The 20,000-nt window shown below is 40.1% G+C and overlaps 1 protein-coding gene across 1 annotated transcript in view; it reads right to left on the bottom strand.

Annotated features, from left to right (window-relative positions):
* The window catches only part of LOC138023883 (uncharacterized), a 140,778-nt gene that overhangs the window by 11,110 nt on the left and 109,668 nt on the right, over positions 1 to 20,000 (bottom strand). Inside the window, exons 10-15 of the mRNA XM_068870966.1 lie at positions 10,043 to 10,245; positions 6,557 to 6,753; positions 6,072 to 6,164; positions 3,581 to 4,711; positions 2,772 to 2,983; positions 2,515 to 2,555 (exon numbers count right to left, since the gene is read on the bottom strand). Coding sequence (XP_068727067.1) covers positions 2,515 to 2,555; positions 2,772 to 2,983; positions 3,581 to 4,711; positions 6,072 to 6,164; positions 6,557 to 6,753; positions 10,043 to 10,245 — 1,877 coding nt within the window. The remainder of the gene's footprint in view (positions 1 to 2,514; positions 2,556 to 2,771; positions 2,984 to 3,580; positions 4,712 to 6,071; positions 6,165 to 6,556; positions 6,754 to 10,042; positions 10,246 to 20,000) is intronic.

Genomic DNA, 20,000 nt, shown 5'->3' with positions numbered 1-20,000 from the left:
CAACAGTGAATACTCTGCACTCTTTTACACGAAACTCTGCGTGTAAAATTTTACACGCACTGTGAAGAATTTGCGTGTAATTATTTACACACACTTTCGTGTATTTTTTTACTCTCGCTTAACGCGTGCGTGTAAAAATTGCGCGCAATATGGCGGAGTTACGCGTATGATACACGCGTGTATTGCTGCTATTCCTGCGGCCAGTACTGTACACCAGTATACAGAGAATTTGAGAAAAATACAGACCGCGCTACAGAAACTAGAGGACGACCCCAGCCTTGCGGACCGCACGACACCAACATTTGCTCAGATCGCTGACCTCCTGAATTTCGAACACGCTAACAACACCGGACACAACCCGCTTTGGAACGAAGTAAAGTTTATTGATCGTGATCCTCATTGGTACACACGCAGGATCAAAGAGGCGATTTCCATAAGACTTAACCCTAAAAACATCAACAGGGATAGTGGAATAGAAATTCCGGAAGCATGGATGCCCACGATCAAGAAACACAACAACAGGAGAACATACAACAGCGGACCGCCGAAGAAACAACACACCGAAACAGTGAGGATCGAAATTCACCAATCACAGCTACTGCACACCAACCAATCACAGCGGAGCATCGTCCTTAGAAGGTGACGCATTACCGGTGGACCTCATCGCCTGATGAAGACAGGCAGTATTCAGTCGAAACGCCGCGATCTATATCACAAGTGACCACATCGTGAGACAAACGAGAATACTTTATTCAAACCCTGGACACTAGCCAAGGGAAGTGGCTCGGGCTCATGCACTGTAGACTGACAATAGTGATAATGTAAATTGGACTTTTGCCTATTGTTCGGCAAGGCGGAGAACCAAGATTGCAAAACTCATAGACTTTCATTTCAATTTTTTATGCAGGAAAGTGCCAACTAGCAACTTTTTGTTCAAATTAGTTTTTCAGCGGAGAACAGAAAAAGCACTTTTTTCCAAGACGCACTAAAAAAAAACGCCAGTCCATCTTAAAGATGCGACGCTTTAAAACCAAGGACTGAAAACGAAAATGAACATCTCGCATGCCCAGACAGTAGCAGCTTTTTAAACTAACCGTAACTATTACAAAATTCTCGAATCTGATTTGTCACGTAATTGGGGTGCGATCACGTGGGTGTCCAATAACAAGTATCCAATTTGAACAACTCCAAATTGCATACCTGTAATTGGACACCTCCGTTATTCGCACGTCAATCACATGCGTTTGTTATGATGGCGTCTTTCTTGCTGTTTTCGTACTGTTTGCAAAACAGATTGGATATAATTTTGATTTTTTTCACACAAAAAGGTATTCAAAGACCTTTTATCCTCGAATTTTGTTCTGAATTTCTCGCATTTTGTTATAGTTACGTTTAATTAGAAATAGGACTTCGTGTCGTTCGGCCCATTTTCAAATCATTTGCAGGATTACTCCCTTAATTAAATCGGCCTCGCGCTGCGCGTTCGGCCGATTTTGAAATCATTTGCACCATTACTCAATTAATTGTACTCCACTCAGTCCTATTACTATTACTAATCATCAGTTCATTTCCACTTGCCGTGCGTGGCCCAAATAAGACTTGATATGTGGTGCGTAATCCTATATGGCTATCTACGTTAGAACAAAAGTACTCTAATCTAACCCATTCCCTTTACCTGAATCAAGACATGAGACAGTAAAAGGCGGGGAAACGAAGGAATGGAAACTTTTCGTGAGTTGTGTGTAAATTTTGACTTGAAATTCTTTTTCTACGAAAACTCACGACTCAACTTCTAGTCTCCAAAATAAACGTAATCATGGCTTGTATCTGTTAGCAAAAGCCTGTACCTACTCTGTCAAAGTAAGGTAACCAATTTAAACTTATAATGTAGCTAAGACCAGCACTGAGACAAGCTTTGTTATCACGTTTTTGTGCATTAGTGTTGTTGCTTCAATTTATTAAGAATATTGTTCCAGTTACTCTCCCGGGGGTGGGGGGGGGGGGGGGGTTAATGCTCGTTGTCTCGAAAATCGTTCCTTTGTTCGCTTGTTCGTTCAACATTTAAGTCAGATGGGGAGTGGACCATTGGGAAGTTAGTCAGCCAGTCAATTGCCTATACGTAGTCAGTAAACAATCAGTATCAGTCACTATCCGATAATGTTAATTTAAGCGAAGATTTCAGTCTTAGCATAAGGAACTATGAATATGCACACCCTGAATATTAACGTATTACATGTAGCTATGTGCGAAAGTCTTGGCCAACATTTAATCGTGCAATGTGGAGTAAATTTTATAAAAAATGAATAGCGACTTATCTACTGGATAACGTTATCCAGGCTTAGTTTGAACAACTGAGGCCAGGTTATAGTAATACCGGAGAGATACACACACTTTTGAATAAGTATAGTTTCACAAAACACAAGTTCTGGCATTGGAGTCTCATTATCGGCAAATGACCAAAAATATGGTACAAATATATTAATTAAAATTGATTAAATAATTCTTATCACTGACCAAGAGTTGCAATTTCCCACAAGACTATGCCATAGGACCAACTGCAAGTAAAACAAATGGATCAGCAAAATTACTAAACAGTGTTCATTTTGCTGCTGGTGTGTAGTTTGATCTTAGAAGTGGAATTTATTTAATACAATACCAAAGATGACAAGTTATCTCTTACATTGAATACAATCCATTGAATGAAAAATGCACTAACATCATATTGATTATCTTGTATTTAATGAATATAATAAACGAAACCTGATACTTACACATCACTCTTGGTGGTGAAGATCTCATCAAAAATTGACTCAGGAGCCGTCCACTTCACTGGCAGTTTCTTCCCAGTTTTTTCTTCGAACACCTCATGGTACAATTGCCGCATCAATCCAAAGTCAGCAATCTTGACTTTCTTACCATGTCCCACGAGAATATTCCTTGCTGCTAAGTCCCTGTGGACTAGGCCCTTCTGGGAAAGATAGTTCTGTAAACGACAAACAATAACCATGGGTATTGCTAGGGAGTTGAGATGCAAAGTCCTGGCTAGAGGCTTGGCAACTGGAGAATTTCAAGAAACCATCCGGCCAAAGAGACTTATTGATCATATCACGCCAATTGTACATCCAGTGAAAGTGACTCCTAACATAATTGATTCCTTCGAATATACTTACTTAGCCTTAGGTCTTGGCACTTTTTAAACGAAAGAATTTGTTTATACAAAGATAGGAGTTCAATACTTCCACTTCACTAAAATCTCATCAGGATGATACTAACAGAACACCATAAAGAAACTGGGAGCAATAACATGTACTGATATGCCAAGCCAGGCATTACAAAGCTGCACAAAGATCAGAGGACCAATCAACCACCTTCTAAGCAATGCAAAGATATCACTTAATGCTGCGCACAACAACATTACAACACTGACTTGGATACAGAGTTTAGGTAATCGTGATTCCCAGTCACAAACAGCGATCTTATTGCCGCAATGCCTAGACCCTGAAGCTAGCTGAGCAATAGCCAATATAACCAAATGGTTTGCGAAAATTGACTTATGTCATTCGAGCCATTATTAACTTACCATGCCACGTGCAATCTGCCAGGCAAGTTTTACAAGATCCAGTGGAGCAAATGACTCGCAATCCTCATCACATTCATCGCCCATATTGTTGGTGGGAACATCTTCCTGGTTTGACGCGGATGACGAAAATACCACCAAAGGTATGGCATTGTTGCCATCAGCAATGTCAGTTTCTTCATTTCCTGCTGGATATGTTGAAGAGCAGCTTAGCAAAGGAATCCCACTTTCATCATTGATATCACCGATGAGGTCTCCTTCATCGTCTCCTGCAGAAGCAGGAGGGGTGCTGGACAATGGTATTGTGCTTTTACTGTTGCCAGAAGCAATGGTTTCATCATATTCTTCTCCCCTTATTGAAGGAAGGCTTAAAAAGGGTATTGTGCATTCATCGTTGCCAGAAGGGAGGGCTTTTTTCTGTCCTTCCCCAGATGTGGTAGGGCGGCTAATGGCAATCATGGGTATCACACATTCATTGCTGCTAGAGGTGATTGTTTCTTTGTGATCTTCTGCCGATGTAGAGGGGAAGCACATCAAGGGTGATGCAGGATCAATGTTTCCAGAAGCGATGGTTTCATCATATTCTTCTCCACTTACTGAAGGGAGGCTCAAAAAGGGTACTGTGCATTCATCGTTGCCAGAAGGGAGGGCTTTTTTCTGTCCTTCCCCAGACGTGGTAGGGCAGCTAATGGCAATCATGGGTATCACACATTCATTGCTGCTAGAGGTGATTGTTTCTTTGTGATCTTCTGCCGATGTAGAGGGGAAGCACATCAAGGGTGATGCAGAATCAATGTTTCCAGAAGCGATGGTTTCATCATATCCTTCTCCACTTACTGAAGGGAGGCTTAAAAAGGGTACTGTGCATTCATCGTTGCCAGAAGGGAGGGCCTTTTTCTGTCCTTCCCCAGGTGTGGTAGGGCAGCTAATGGCAATCAAGGGTATCACACATTCATTGCTGCTAGAGGTGATTGTTTCTTTGTGATCTTCTGCCGATGTAGAGGGGAAGCACATCAAGGGTGATGCAGAATCAATGTTGCCAGAAGCGATGATTTCCTCATGTTCTGAGGCACATATGGAAATGCAGCTGTTTTCATACAACACGTCTCTTTTAATCCCATCTGCTTCACCAACCTAAGTGAGAAATTTATTCAGTTAAAATTAATTAATAAAAGCTTCACTGCAGCTGAGTTAACAAAAATTGATTCAAACCTCAGCCTTCAAGTTAATTACCTTTTTTGGGCTACCTTTTTATTTTTTTTTACAGTCAAATCAATTTGTGTTAACGCTCTACTCTGCCTTCTAGAACTCTAAAACTCTAAATGTCAGATTGCTCTTCTAGTAAGAGAAACAACAGATTACATGATCACTTCAAAATTATCAACGGCAGCATAAAGCCGCTGTTACACATTGAAACTTTTAGCTGAGACTTGTGTGCAACGGCGCTGCAAAAAAGTTTTAGCATGTGTTGCACCGTGTAACATAAGAGGTCGAAGCTCGTTCAGGAACGTTGAAACTGGTCTCGAAATGTTGTTTACATGGCCTTAGCCGGTTTCTGATTTGCTTACGCAGCGTAGCGTAACAAGACCAAGCGAGACCAGTTTCGAAGTGGTGTTACACAGTGAAACTCCTGTTTTTATCACCACCGCGATTGCGTGACCGTTTGAGATGAAGAAACCGGTTCTACTTTTCGCGAAACTTGTCTCGCAACAGAAGTTCAAAAAAGTGTCACGAATGTCTCCTGAAACGCTTTTCGCACCGCCGTTATCCACAAGTTTCTGCGAATAGCTTCAAGGTGTAACAGTGGCTTAACAGTTTTTTAAACGTTCAATTAACTGTAAAACCTTATTTAAATTTATCTGTGAAACATAATCACCAGGGATGCAGCTAAGAATAAATTCATCCGGTTGAAGGTTCTATTGAGGCGGTAAGTTCGTGCTCTGAGCATCAAACAGACCTGTTAACAAGATTGTTTCCAGTGTCTCGCAACACCCGGCACTGTTCAAGGTGGCAAATACAGGGAAAGAGAAGACATGCACAAAAGTACTTAAACAACGCTTTAACTTCATTTCCAGAATCGATAAATTCTAATAATAATTCTGTATAGATTAACAGAAATTCAATTTTTTTTGTTAACACATCGGATGACTTTTGAACTTTGTAGAGAATAATTTGCGGTCTTCTCAGTTGCTTCGATCGACGGTAAAAATTCAGCCCTTTCTCAAGCGGCGATTTTCACCAGCAGCCTGCGCTTAGCCGCATCCCTGAATCACAATTAAATGGCCAGTTGGTACATGTACATGTATCTATAAGCTTTAGCTGTAGGCACATAATTTGTACACGGCTATCCTATACTGTTTACTGTAGGCTTTAGGCAGTTCATGTTGCTCCACTTAAAAATAAAAATAAAAAATTGGCACAAAGGAATGAGAATAAAGATCTAGCAGGTCTATATCCTGGATTTAACATCATATCAAAATTAGGAAGCAATTACCTGGTCTAGTGTAGCTGTGTTGCATTCTTTTGTTCCTGCATACTGGTTTTTGCTTTCAGTAATAAGGGCAGCTCCCAAGGTAGAGCCTCTAATCTGTGTATACAAGTAAGCAATTGTAAGTATTATCATTAATAACGGTTTCTGGTCCTCATTGACCCAAAAAGTCACAACCATATAATTTGTTTTGGCTAACACCCAGGCCTCGATTGTTTAAAAGGTGGATAGTGCCATCCACCGGATAAATCACTATCCAGCGGATAAACACTAGCAAAACCGATTGAGTTATCCAGTGGACAGCGCTATCCACCCTTGGAACAACTGGGGCCAGATAATTTTAGTTTTAAGATGCCAGTGAAGCTCGCCTTAGGACAAAACACTCCTTTGAATTTTCCTATCCAAATTTTGTAATATTCTTTGTTTTCCCCTTAATACTTAATGCATCTATAGGAATTGGCTTACTAATGATGTTTGGCTAACGTAATTACCTGACTTCTTTTTGCTCTCAACCAGTGAAGCAAGTCTCCATGGGGAACATACTCAATAATAAGACGAAGAGGCGTCTTCTGTGGAGTGGCCTCTGTCCAACAGCCCACAAAATGCAGCACGTTTGGACTCTTCCCCAGTACCTTCATGAGCTCAATCTCATTCAGAAATTCTAATTTCTGCCCTTTATTGGCGTTTTCTTGGGAAAAAAAGTTATGAAATAATGTTGAACAAATCAGTTTCAAAGTAGGTTGCTTAGTGTTTCATGTGCAGTGTGATGAACGGTTATCTATTTTATTGTAATCTGACTGCAGACTGTGGTAAGGCACAACCCAGTATTTCCGTTTTTCTTTCACTAAGGGCAATGTAATTGGCTGTGGCATTTATGAGGATGAGTTATATATCATCTCTCGAGATAGTATAACTCTTTGAGGGAATTTCCGGTCATAAAGGCGAGACATTCCCTGGTTTTCACTAGAGAAAACAGCTCGCATTTTTAACCCGCTAAACTTAAGATGAGCTGTTTTCACTATACTTCCGGACTTTTCCGACTTTAACTAGTCAAACTTGTCTTACTGAAAACAAAAACCAATGGAGTTTTAGTTTCTAGAACTAGGGGTAGTCGGAGCTTAGGAGAGTAAGTTCGATATGTTTGTAGGCGTACAGGTAGCAGTTGATGGGGAAGGATGGATGGTTCGTGCGATAGATAAATATTTTTTTGCATATTTGAACGTGAGGGTTGCGTACAGAGAAAAGGTTGTGAAGGCTAGTGATATCGTATGGTTCTGTCCAAGTGCTTGTAGAGTGCGTCAGGCAAGTTAATAGAACATTTTGTTTTATGGCCTGTTTACATGGAGAAAGGGTGACCCTCATTACAGACTTTCGCTGCAATCTGACAGTAATCCGATCCCACAAACGTTGACCCTGCTAGAAGGGTGACCCTACCTCAAGTGTTCACTTGGCAAAATGTTGGCCGTCCTAGGGTTACCCTACCAAGCAGATAGGGTGGCCCTACCCCTAGGGTGACCCTACCTCTCATGTAAACAAAAGCGGAAAATACAATAGGCAAGGTTTACCCTTCTAGGAGGGTGCCCCTTACTGGTGCAATAGATCTTCTACAAGGCTCAGTCGTTCGAAGGCCAATCAGCGCTTTAAATTCCGGGTCCTCATTTTGTTCAAAAACATTTCTTTGGACAATTTTCTTGGTTATTTTTAAGAGCATCCAATCAACACTTTAAACTGAATTTCCTTTTGAATCCATTTCTCACAACCCCCTCCACCGCGGCCGCAAAATTGCAGCCGTTCAGGGTAAGATTGTTGAGAAATAGCGTTACTTCCATTTAAATCGGTTGGAATCGGTTGAAATAAACAAAGGATTGTTGAAATGACATAATACTGTGATATGCCGAAAATCGCCATCGAGCGAGACAGAAATAGCCCTCACCTAAGGGAATGAAATTCAGGGAATTTTACTTGAAATCACGGGAAAAAAATTACATAGAGAGCTTAATTCTTAAGAGCCTAGTGAAGATATCTGGATACATTTTATGGCAATAGTATAGGATTTTCATATCAAAGTAGGGTTAGCATCTTTTTGATGTGTAAACGTAATTAAATATTCCATGCGGCCTCAACAATGGGCTTGTATTTACCGTCGGCCGTAAACTTGATTTCCACTTTCAAAATTACCGTAGAATAAGCTTTTAGAATGATGTTCTTGTCTTATGTGGTAATACTTGACGATCTGGGAACATTTTGTGAAAACATATTTGTGACGCGTCACATACGTATCTATCTAATATCGTCTTAAATTCCCAAGTAATCGAGGTATCATTAGTTTTTCTTTCAGCAATAAGTTATCACCACAAGGAGCTACAATTTATGCTCAGACAGAATATTTCCGAAGTAATTCAGTATCTTATACCTGGTTATATTTTATTATTTAATCTTTGACCTCGGATATTATGATTGGTTCACTCAATCTCGGTTATCAGCTCATATACTGTATGACCTAATTGGAAGCTAATTGGCATTAATTTCCAAATGTCCAAGCGTTCAGAATGTAATGAAAATTTAATAGAACAACTATTCCATTCGCACTTGTTGGATATGAGACTGGTTATCGCCAACTTGGCACTACGCGCCTCGTTAGCTATTTACAATCTCATATTTGATGTGCGCTCGTGGAATAATTGTTAAATAACATTTCAGTTTACCGTTTAACGATGAAATTATATACGAAATGGATCATATATGAAACGCCTATATGAAATATAAGTTAAGCTATGATCCTCGCAGTTATGAACGCAATTTTTGCAATTGCGTAAAGCCTGAAAATTTCAGGACTTCAACTACAATTGCTAAAATTGCGTTCATAACTGCGAGAATTATAGCTTCACTTGAGTTTACAGCTTATTGAGTCACGGGAATAAATCAAGTGTCCCTTATCCCTACATCAACAACACTATATTTCCAAGTCAAGCCCGTAAAGTAGTCCTTTAATCGCCCTAAACCGGTTCACCCTTGAGAGTCGCTTGCTGATGCATGCAGTATCATGACATAAGTGCAATCACACTCATCGACATACCGCTATATAATGAGATTCACGTTACTTGGTATAGAAGTCACAAAATGACCCTCTTACCATGACGTCATCCAAAACCCCAACCAAAGAGCGACACATGAATTAAGGTTTTTAGGCCTAAGGGAACTCCTTTTAACACATTACGAAGTACCATTAATGGCATCATGCTTCTGAATGAGTCGTGTGTCTCGTGCAAAGCGAAAAGCTACTTTATCACAATGTCCAAGGTATAAATATTTATATGGGATAGAAATCTAGCACTTCACATTACACTCTATTCGGTTAACTCTGTTTAAAATATAAGTGCTACACGGCCAACGTTTGTATAAATGTAACCTTTCCTTGTACTTGTACATGTTCATTGCCGTGACTTTAACATCTTCAGTTTCCACGGCCTGCTCCCGTCTGACCTTGTAGCTCAGTCGGTAGAGCGGCGGAGATCTAACCCGAGGGTCGTAGGTTCAATTCCCACCCTGGTCAGAGCTTTTCTCTGTCCTTGTGTGGGCCCATTTCCATCAGTAGTAGGGCTAACGCTCACATGGTTCATATGGGATAGAAATCTAGCACTTCACATTACACTCTATTCGGTTAACTCTTTATAAATATTTAACACCTGACTACATGTAGACGACTAACATTTTTACACACTGCAAAGCCCTATTTGATGTAAAGGCTAGCCATACCCAAACAGCCAACAAACTCTATGAAGAGGTGTTCAACTATTGTTGGGCAGTTCGCTAGAACAAACATCCAAAATAATAATACAATGCAGTTAAAGTCGAGGCTAAATAGTTGATGCTTGGATTACGTACTTATTTACCTTAATTGACTCCCGGGATACAAATGCAAGGTAATTACTTTGGTGTGTGATCCATACAAGGAATAGACACTTTCATATACCCACCATGTAATTCTTTAACAGCAACGATCTTGTACTTGAATTTTTTCTCACACGCGTCTTTGGTATTCTTGTTAAAGAACTCCAATCCGTCAGTCAATTTGGCTTTGTGCACCTTCCCAAATGCTCCTTGACCCACCTCTTCCAATAATTCTATTCTCGCCGGAGGAATTTCGAAGGAATTCAGTGGTTTAATATCCTTTGCTGTCCTAAAAAAAAAAAAAAACAACCCAAAGGAACACCATCAATTACAGCTATCCAGATGGGGAACGAGGTTTCAGTAAGTTATGGGACTCACACAACGTCACAACAAATTTTATTTTAGGTCGCAGAAGGAATGGGGCTTATCCCTAATAGTTGGCTACAAGGTCTTTGGACCATAAACAAATAGAGCTTTCACAACAGCCTTTATTGCAATCTTTTCGTTTTGTTTATGCAACTCTAAGACTACGCCAGACCAATCCATTGAGGCTTAAATGAGATTCGGGTCCCAGATCATCATTTGAACAACCCTACATCTTTCCTAATGATACCCTACAGCTTAGACCCACCCTTGGACCTTCTGATTACCTCACAGAGTTCTAAAGTGTGATGTCATAAAAAATAAAATTTGTGAAATTATGGCATTTTTCGGGGTATAGAGTGTTTTCACTCACACGTGATCATTAACTTTGTTTTTCTACCGAAACAAAGGAAAACGTTTGTATGATGCAACAGAGCTCAATTCCCGGAGAATTAGTTGGGGACACCAACATGGCCGCTGTTCCTTTGTTTAAAGACACCAATGTGGCCGCCGTGACGTCACATGAAAACACTCTGTTATCAAACGGCAACATCCAAAAGGCCTACTCGCCAAAAATGAGCATTTCAGGGCAAAATGTCTGCCCAGTTATGCCCAGTTATGCTCATGCGACAATGATCTCAGTCTCTTTACTGCTTGCACTGAAGTGTCGAAATGGAGTATATTTGCAATTGTACAGAACGAGATGTTTCATGTTAACCCCCGGGTTAATGAAAGGAAGAGATTTATTTTTCGATGTTGACTCAGGGGTACTCTGAAAAAATCAGAGTGGCCATCTGCAGAAGTGGAACCTACAACATTCCGATTTCTAGTTTGGATGCTCTGCCCCTGAGCTATAGGAAACCAGCGGAAGCTAGGCCATTAAACTACAATAGTTCACAAATTATTCGGAAAAATTTACTCACTTATCGCATATTCTGGACTCTTTTGCAACCCCCTTCCCCCCAAACAATGTTGCTTGAGGGAAACGAAGTGAATTAAAACATTGTGCAGGACTGAAAGTGGACCAGTTTATGCCCAACTTTGATTGGGTGGGGAGGGGGGGGGGGGGGGAAACGCCTCAGTGACGATAGTAGTTTTGCCTTTATCGAGTCATTTTGGTATCCAAAGTGACTCGATAAAGGCAAAACTTTTCACTTAGCCTCTAGGGACTTTGAACTTAATCTTGAACATTAATATTGGAGTTATCTGTAAAATATTATATTTGACCTGATGATGGTGTCATGAGGACACCGAAACGTTGTCTTTAATAAGTATGTTTCTGTTTCTTTTTTTTTTTATCATCAAATATATTTTAACAGAAAAATAAATGACAGCAAAGAGATGTACCTTTGCTTCTTTTTTTATCGTATTTGCGGTAACTACGTTATATTAGTAGTCACACTCTTCGTTGCAAATCAAATCGTTCAGCAAATATTTGTCCAACAAAAATTCTGTCGATTGCCCGATTGGGCAAGTCTTAGAGTTGATTTACTTGCCCACGGATATATTTCGCTTGCCCTGGGCAACAGGCAAGCGTTATAGTGTCGAACACTGAATTTATATTCTCTGTCAAAATTTGCATAACAATCAAAACACTGAAATAGCCACTCAAGCAACAAATTAGTCGCATTTAGGCCCGGGTATGGGAAGCCAATTGTAGCAATATTCAATAAATGTCTATTTTAGCTCAATTCAACGCATAAATTTATGTTAAATATACTTTTTTTGGTTCAACTTCCGATTTTGCATTCAACACGTTTTGCATTCAATGCATTTTGGTATCCTTCAATGCGATTGCTTCGGCTCAACCTTTCTTTTTAAATTTCAATAGCACATTTTGCGTTCAACACCTCTTACTTCGTTGAAAGCGATTTACTTTCATTCAACGATTTACTGCACAGCGGTTGAGGGGTTAGTAGTCCATGTACGACCCACCATACACTGAATACTAAGCGACAAAGGTTAGATTTTGAGATTAAATAACGTTTTATGACTTTTTAAGGATTAAACCACTGCAAAAACCGTGTACGATCAAAACTTGCTCTATGTTGGATCAAAATAGATCGTGACCACACCATAAAAAACTTTAAAATAGAAAATATCCTGCAAACGTTGGTCAAGACAACGTGAACATAGGCGTTGTTGCTTGCAATATTTCGGCTGGCCAACACCAGCCTTCTTCAGGTTTACTGAATGGATAAATGAACTTTTTAACCGTCGACTCCGTAAAAACCATTTTACACGCCAGTATAACCCCACTAACCCTAACCACTCAACTCACAATCAGTCACAAATACATTCTACTAACCACCCGACGCCATCCTCTCTTCAAAACCACGATAACATACGACCACGTAGGCGACGAAAAAATACTAAACGACTACCCACTCCTAACACTAACACACCTCTTGACCCATCTTCCGTTGTTAACTTATCTAACGTCACACTCACGCATGACGAAACGCAACTTCTAGCAAGAGGTCTTACTTTTTGCCCCACTCCACGACAAATCAACTGATCTGAAGTTAATGCAGACTTTGACAAATTCGCCCGTCGTTTACGCATTACAGAATTTTTTCATGATAACGTATCCAGCGACGAGCCTAACCCCTTCCACCCTAAAAGTGTTTGGACACCCCCGACTAACAGAGACGATGCACTTAACGCTTTTCTTAATGCTGTAAAACGTGACTTGTTGACCTCCAAACCCAACCGCGTATGTGACAATCTCCCTAAGACAGAACGTGGCGCATTACGTCAACTTAAACAAAGACACGACATTATCGTCAAGTCGGCCGATGAAGGATCGGCGACTGTGATAATGGACAGATCCTGGTACATAAACGAATGCAACCGACAATTGAATAACCCAACCTTCTACGAACAACAAGGAAAGGACAAGACTGCCATGATACAAAAAAGAGTTGCTGAATACGTTAAACGCATGTTCAACAACAAACTTATTGACGTAAAAACAAAACAGTACCTTGTACAAAACGACCCCAGACCTGGACGCTTCTACATACTCCCCAAAATCCACAAAGTAAACAATCCTGGACGACCCATAGTTTCTTCTAACAACCACCCCACAGAACGTATCTCTCAGTTTGTTGACTACTACCTAAAACCATTAGTTCACACTGTTCCGTCTTACGTTAAAGACACTACTGATTTCCTTAACAAACTTGCCAACTTGAACACAATCAACACACTTCCCGACAATGCCATACTTGTCACGCTTGACGTCACTTCTCTTTATACCAACATCCCTCACAGTGAAGGTATTGAGGCTTGCCGCTTTTTCCTTCGCAAACGCAACGATAAGGACATCCCCACGGAAACTCTTTGCGACCTCATACAGATCATCCTCAACATGAACAATTTCACATTTAACAACAAACACTACCTACAAAAACACGGTACTGCTATGGGCACCAAAATGGCTCCTTCATTTGCCAACCTTTTTCTTGCCAAATTCGAACAGGACGCGCTCACTAACGCACTGTATCTACCTCATACATGGCTCAGATTTCTGGACGATATTTTCGTTATTTGGACTGAAGGTTCAGATAAACTAAAAGTATTTGTCGATTATCTCAATAACCTTCATCCCACCATTAAATTCACTTGTTCGCATTCCCTTACAAATATTTCATTCCTTGATGTGATGGTCTCACTCAAGGATGGTCTCATAGAAACCGATCTTTACACTAAACCCACTGACAAACATCAATATTTACTCATCTCCTCATGCCACCCCACCCACACTAAACGTTCCATTCCATATAGCCTTGCACTTCGCCTTCGACGCATATGCTCCGACAATGACACTTACAAACAACGCTGTAAGGAACTTATGGACTACCTCGTCAACCGAGGTTACGAACTTAATTTCCTTAAAACCCAGATACGACGTGCTTCTGACATTTCCCGGAACGACGCTCTTAAACCCAAACCTAAACAACAGACATATACTGTTCCGTTCGTCATTACCTATAACCCCGCTTTACCTAAAATATCCCGTATAATTCACAAACACTCAAACGTGCTTTATTCATCTGGTCGCTGTAAAAATGTTTTTACTAATCTCCCTTTAGTAGCCTACCGGCGTGGTAAAAACATTAGTGACATTCTAGTTAGAGCTAAATTGCCGGAACCTACTTACACCGACCAATCTGGGTCTCCATCCGGCTCGTTCCGGTGCAATAAAACTAGTTGCACCGCCTGTCCTTTTATTGAGGATGGCCGTAATCAATATACTTTTTATAGTACTGGACAAACCTTCAAAATCAAATCACATATTACTTGTGAAACCCCTAATGTAATTTACATGATTCAGTGCACTAAATGTAATCTTCAGTACATCGGAGAGACCAAACGTCGTCTTAAAGACCGCTTTAATGAACATAGGCGACCTATTATAAGCCCCTTTTGTAGTTATACCCCCACTGCGGTTTCACGACACTTCCTGACCAGTGGTCACGCGGAGGATCACATGATCCTTATACCGCTCGAACAACTACACACTAGTCGTGACTCCATCAGAAAGGCTCGTGAGGCATTCCTCATATTCAGAGGAAAAACACTGGAGCCTGCAGGCCTTAACAGAAGAGATGAAATGTAATTTAGTTTAGCTACCTTTTAATTTTCTTTTGTTTTTTTCATCTTGTTATCATGTATTATTCTCTCTCCTCTTTTTTATGCATTTCCGTTTTTATAACACATCACGTAGCATTTTTATGTCATTTCCGGTAAATATAAAGATCTTGTTACTAGCATTTATCCATTCAATAAACCTGAAGAAGGCTGGTGTTGGCCAGCCGAAATATTGCAAGCAACAACGCCTATGTTCACGTTGTCTTGACCAACGTTTGCAGGATATTTTCTATTTTAACGTTTTATGCCTAATTAGGCCTAATTAGATCTAAGATTAGCTTTTGTGAATGGTTTGGGTTGTTTCAGTTGTGGTAAATCGCAGAATCCAATCTTTTTCGGTTAGTATTCAATGTATGGTGGGTCATACATGGACTCTTCCAGCCTCCCGTGACCTCACGAGAGCAAGAGGGACTAGGCAATAGTGATCAGCCGCTGTGCAATAAATCGTTGAACGAAAGCAAAATCGGAACTAAAATAGACGCTTTAAATTGAAATATCCATTTATTGAATATTGCTACAATTGGATTGCCATACCCGGGTCGAACGCCGTACTTCACATGAGCTGAAACTAATGACAATTTGGGTCGACTCGAACAATAAAGAACGCCCAATTTGAGTCAAACGTCGAAATTAATTCAATCAAACCGAACTGCTACACCAAAGAAATAAAAAAAAAAGGGCGCTCTTGTTGGGCAGTGGTTTTTCAAGGTAAAAATCAATGTTTGGCCCGCTGTACAATTCACGGTAACCGTTACAAGGACGCTGATTGCGAAAAACTGATGGAATACGCAAATATGTTAACAGCGATGATTCATGCATATATAAGAAGCACGCGCTGGCTTAAAATAAAGCATGTTCTTTCGTGAACGAAACAGTGAAAGTGGAGCCTTTTACACCAGAAACTGCGAAAGCATCTTCTTCTCAAAATGATTCAAAATTCCTGAAGAAGAAGGTGTTTAATGCTTAAGTTAACTCTGCTTTTGAAAAGTAGACGGCATCTTTTGATTTTTTGACAGCCCTCCTTCTGTTTTCTGGAAAGAACAAGGCCATGAGATCGAGACTGATCCATACATTAACATGACTTAACTTTGATTATCATTGATTATGCGTTTGGTTCGGCTCATGTGAAAATCAGTGTTTGACCCAAAGTCGGTCCTCAGGCGTTCTTCACGGCTGGCCAATGAAGAACAACCAATCAGTCGAACTTAGTTGGGTCAAACGCCGCACTTCACATGAGCCTAATTGGTTGAATTGGGTTCGGATCATGTGAAGTACGGCGTTTGACCCGGGCCTTACATGTACCTCTTTGTCGAATTTTCATACTTAAGGAATTTTAAGTTATTGTAAAATATCTTTCTCTATTCGTTAGCAATCATCCTTTCAAACTTCAAAGAAATCGACCGATCCGCAAATATCTTACTATTGTTTTTCAATAGGCTGTCAAAAAAGTCTAAGTAGCATGCAAACAGGCTCCCGATGAGCCCGAACGAAGCGAGGGAGCCTGTAGACATTCTATTCATGCCGCCATTCTATGATACCAGCACTTGTCATCATGATATGATTGGTTAAAGTGGTGATTGTTGACATCTTTAAGATAGATATTTGACAGGTCTTTGTAAAATGCGGTTGACCACTCTACATGACTCCTACAGTTCATGACAATTGTGCATTTGCCTTTCTCTTTTAATTTTCGGCCTCTCGACCTTTCGTTATTTCACAAGTGATTCTGAAGGATATTTTGTACTCTGTTACGAGGAGAAATTTTAGGTAAAAGCCAGTAGATTGGAGCCGCTTGGCTGTGCTATAGCAAGTTTTTTTTAGAGGCCAAAGGCACGGCTTCTGGACTTTCTTCTGTTATTTGCATGTCGCTTCGCAGAGTTTGACACCTTTATCATGTGCTTATAATTTCTATAGGCTCATTTCAGTATTTCAAAATATGTTCTAACCCTTTCACTCCCAAGAGTGCCACTTATAGATTTTACTCTACTCTTTAAGTTTGAAAAATGTGTAAAATATGCAAATGAGATTACTGATGACGTCATTCACTCAACCCAATACATGTATAAATAGAGCTATCTCGGTCAATTTGCAACAGAGATCATTGAAAGTTGGTAGGCTAATAGTTATACAGGCAACACACCTTCGGCTGTAAAGAAATTGGTTCCCATGGCAACTCACTCTTTTCTAGTCCCCTTCAACCCGATTCAATATTTTTGGTGATCATAAGGTAGAAAAACATTTAGCAAGGCAACAAACTTGCCGTAACATATTTATATGCTTGCAGGATCATGCAGATGAGACACCATTGTCAGATATCACAATAGAACGCCAAAGGTGGCCAGCAAAGCCTTTAACATCAGGGAGGTCTGGAACCCAGTATGTTGCCATGGTAACAAAACTGATATGTTCATATTGTGGAGCACATCTTCTAGAATCTTTCTGCCAAGAATCAAGCATTTCTGATACAAATTGGCTGGGATATATTTTTCCATCACATTTGATCATAATTCGGTTGAGCTTATGACGTCATCACTATTATTACCGTTTGGAAATATTTGCATATTTGAAAACTTGAATATCTCTAGAAAAGAAGAGATCTTTGAAAATAGTAAATAGCTTTATTCTTCTCGTATAGACTACATGTTTATGTCTTTAAATGGCTTAGATAGGAAAGATGCGAATCTCGTCAGCACTTTAAGCTTTCTAAGTATTTGCTATGGAGGGACAAAGTTTGGAGTAATTGCAGAATACCCTGCAACTCAAACAAAGTTCTGCGTAACCGGCTACGCGGAACACAGAAACTTAATAATTCAATTTGAAGTATGTAATTAATTCACATAAAAATAAATTGCAAATTGAAAATGGCTATCTTAGAAGCTGGCTACGTGGTACATGGTACGCGGTACGCGGAAGATACTAAATTCTAGATGAAAGGATATCTTAAAAGCTGGCTACACGGTACGCAGTATGCAGTGAGATATGATTATCTCACTGCGTACTGATGGAAGATGGAAGATGGAAGATGGAAGTCCATCTTAGAAACTGCCGTGACGTCACATGAAAACACTCTATTATGAAAGCTAGACTACATCCAAAAGGCCTACTCGCCAAAAATGAGCATTTCTGGGCAAAATGTCTTTGAGATATTAGCCCAGTTATGCTCATGTGACAATTATTTCAGTCTCTTTACTGCTTGGACTAAAGACTGTGTCGAAATGGAGTATATTTGGAATTGTACAGAAAGAGATGTTTTATGTTAACCCCGGGGTTAATAAAATGCCCATCTGCAGGAGTCGAACCTACGACATTCTGATTACTAGTTTAGCTACTCTGCCCCTGAGCTATGGGAAACTAGTGGAAGATAGGCCTTTAAATTACAATCATGGACAGATTCTTGGGAAAATTCAGCATTTTATCTTTCAACTCACTTATCGCATATTATGGACTCTTTTTGAAGTGGATGACAAATGTTAATCTCGGTGAATGAAATGAAGAGAGGATATTTTCGATGGCAAGTTGGTGAATCTTGGATAGTATCCGAGATCTCCTTTGCAGGTATTGAACCTACGACAGCCTTCCGATGACTAGTTCGGATGCTCAAGCACTGAGCTACAGGAGACTCGTTGGATCCAGGCCATGATCCATGATCTCGTTGGTGTCTTGGGCTACTCGAAAAAAATCCGAGTGCTCCTTTTCGGGAGTCAAACCTACAACCTTCCGACTCCAACTTCGGATTCTCCACCACTGGACTATAGAAGACTCGTGAGAGCTACAATCACTGGCAAGGTCATGGGACGCTCACCCTTTTAGGTTGCTTCTCTTATTTAGTTTCTATAACTGTATTAAATACTAAAATCGCCTCTTCACGCTTCAATAAACATGAACATGATTTAACCAGATTGAAAAGCCCTGTACTGGCCCGCAAATTATCGCGTCCCGGAATTGATCCCTGAACCAAACATGGCGGCCGAAAACCTGTAGAAACATCCGGAATTTAGTTTGGCTGTCTTTAACGCTTTCTGGTGTATAATGAGCTAGCCAAGTTTTTTATAGACACGTCTCCTAGACACGAAAATGTTTTATAGAACTGGCATGTTTTTCCAAAGCCGTCAACATGTCATGCACTGTGAAAAACTCTTAAATTCAAACTGCTCTTTTTTCGAAACGAAGCACTGTACCGAGCTGAAAACATGCAAACATATATATTTTAAAAACCTCTTGTAGCTGATTAAGATAAAAACTCAAAAGGCTCTTTAGTGTTGTATTTTACTTTTTTTGTGACATCACGTGCAACCCAAGAATATAATGATACACGAAGAAATATTTTACCTATTGATAGGTTCACCTTCGAATTTCGAGATGGCGGAAGGATGGTCGATCTGCCTCATGCCACATGGCTCTAAAATTATGAAAACTATTTAGCATTTAAATATATAAACATATTTAAAATTAGTTACCTTGTTGATCCTTATAATTTTTATACCTTGATAAAGTATCGCTAATGATCGCCTTCACTCACTTTTTTACAAGCGAAGAGCATGTTGCGGAATGGTCGAACGCGACCTGGCACTACTAAGTTACGAAGACAACAACTTCCGCTTTCTTTCTTTTGTGACCACTTCTCTCAGCACACTTTTTTTTTTCGTGGAAGTGGACTGCAAAACAGGTCAGTGATAGTTTTTCGGTCGTTTAACACTCGTTTATAAGAAAAGAGGAATAACATGTGTGCTGAAAGGAATTGAAACGATGGCACGAAGCAGATCGACCATCCCGGTCCCACCATCATAAAATTTGAAGGTGAGCCGATTAACTTGCTGATTAAAGTAATTTATATATTATTATTTCCAGTCAATTTAGAGGGGGTCCGTTGACCGGGGGTCAATGCTTTGTCGTAGCCCCCCTCAGCGAGCGAATGGAAAAGGAAAAAAAAGCCATTTCGGAGTTAACTGTCTATAGCCACCGAATACTGAATCACGCTAAAATTAGAAACCGTCCGGAAACTTTGTCAGTTCTAGGTCAAAAAAG

This window comes from Montipora capricornis, chromosome 11 (assembly GCF_036669925.1).
Source record: "Montipora capricornis isolate CH-2021 chromosome 11, ASM3666992v2, whole genome shotgun sequence".
Classification (NCBI taxonomy): domain Eukaryota; kingdom Metazoa; phylum Cnidaria; class Anthozoa; order Scleractinia; family Acroporidae; genus Montipora; species Montipora capricornis.
Note: the sequence above shows the minus strand (reverse complement) of the source record. Positions and strands in the feature narration are given on the sequence as shown.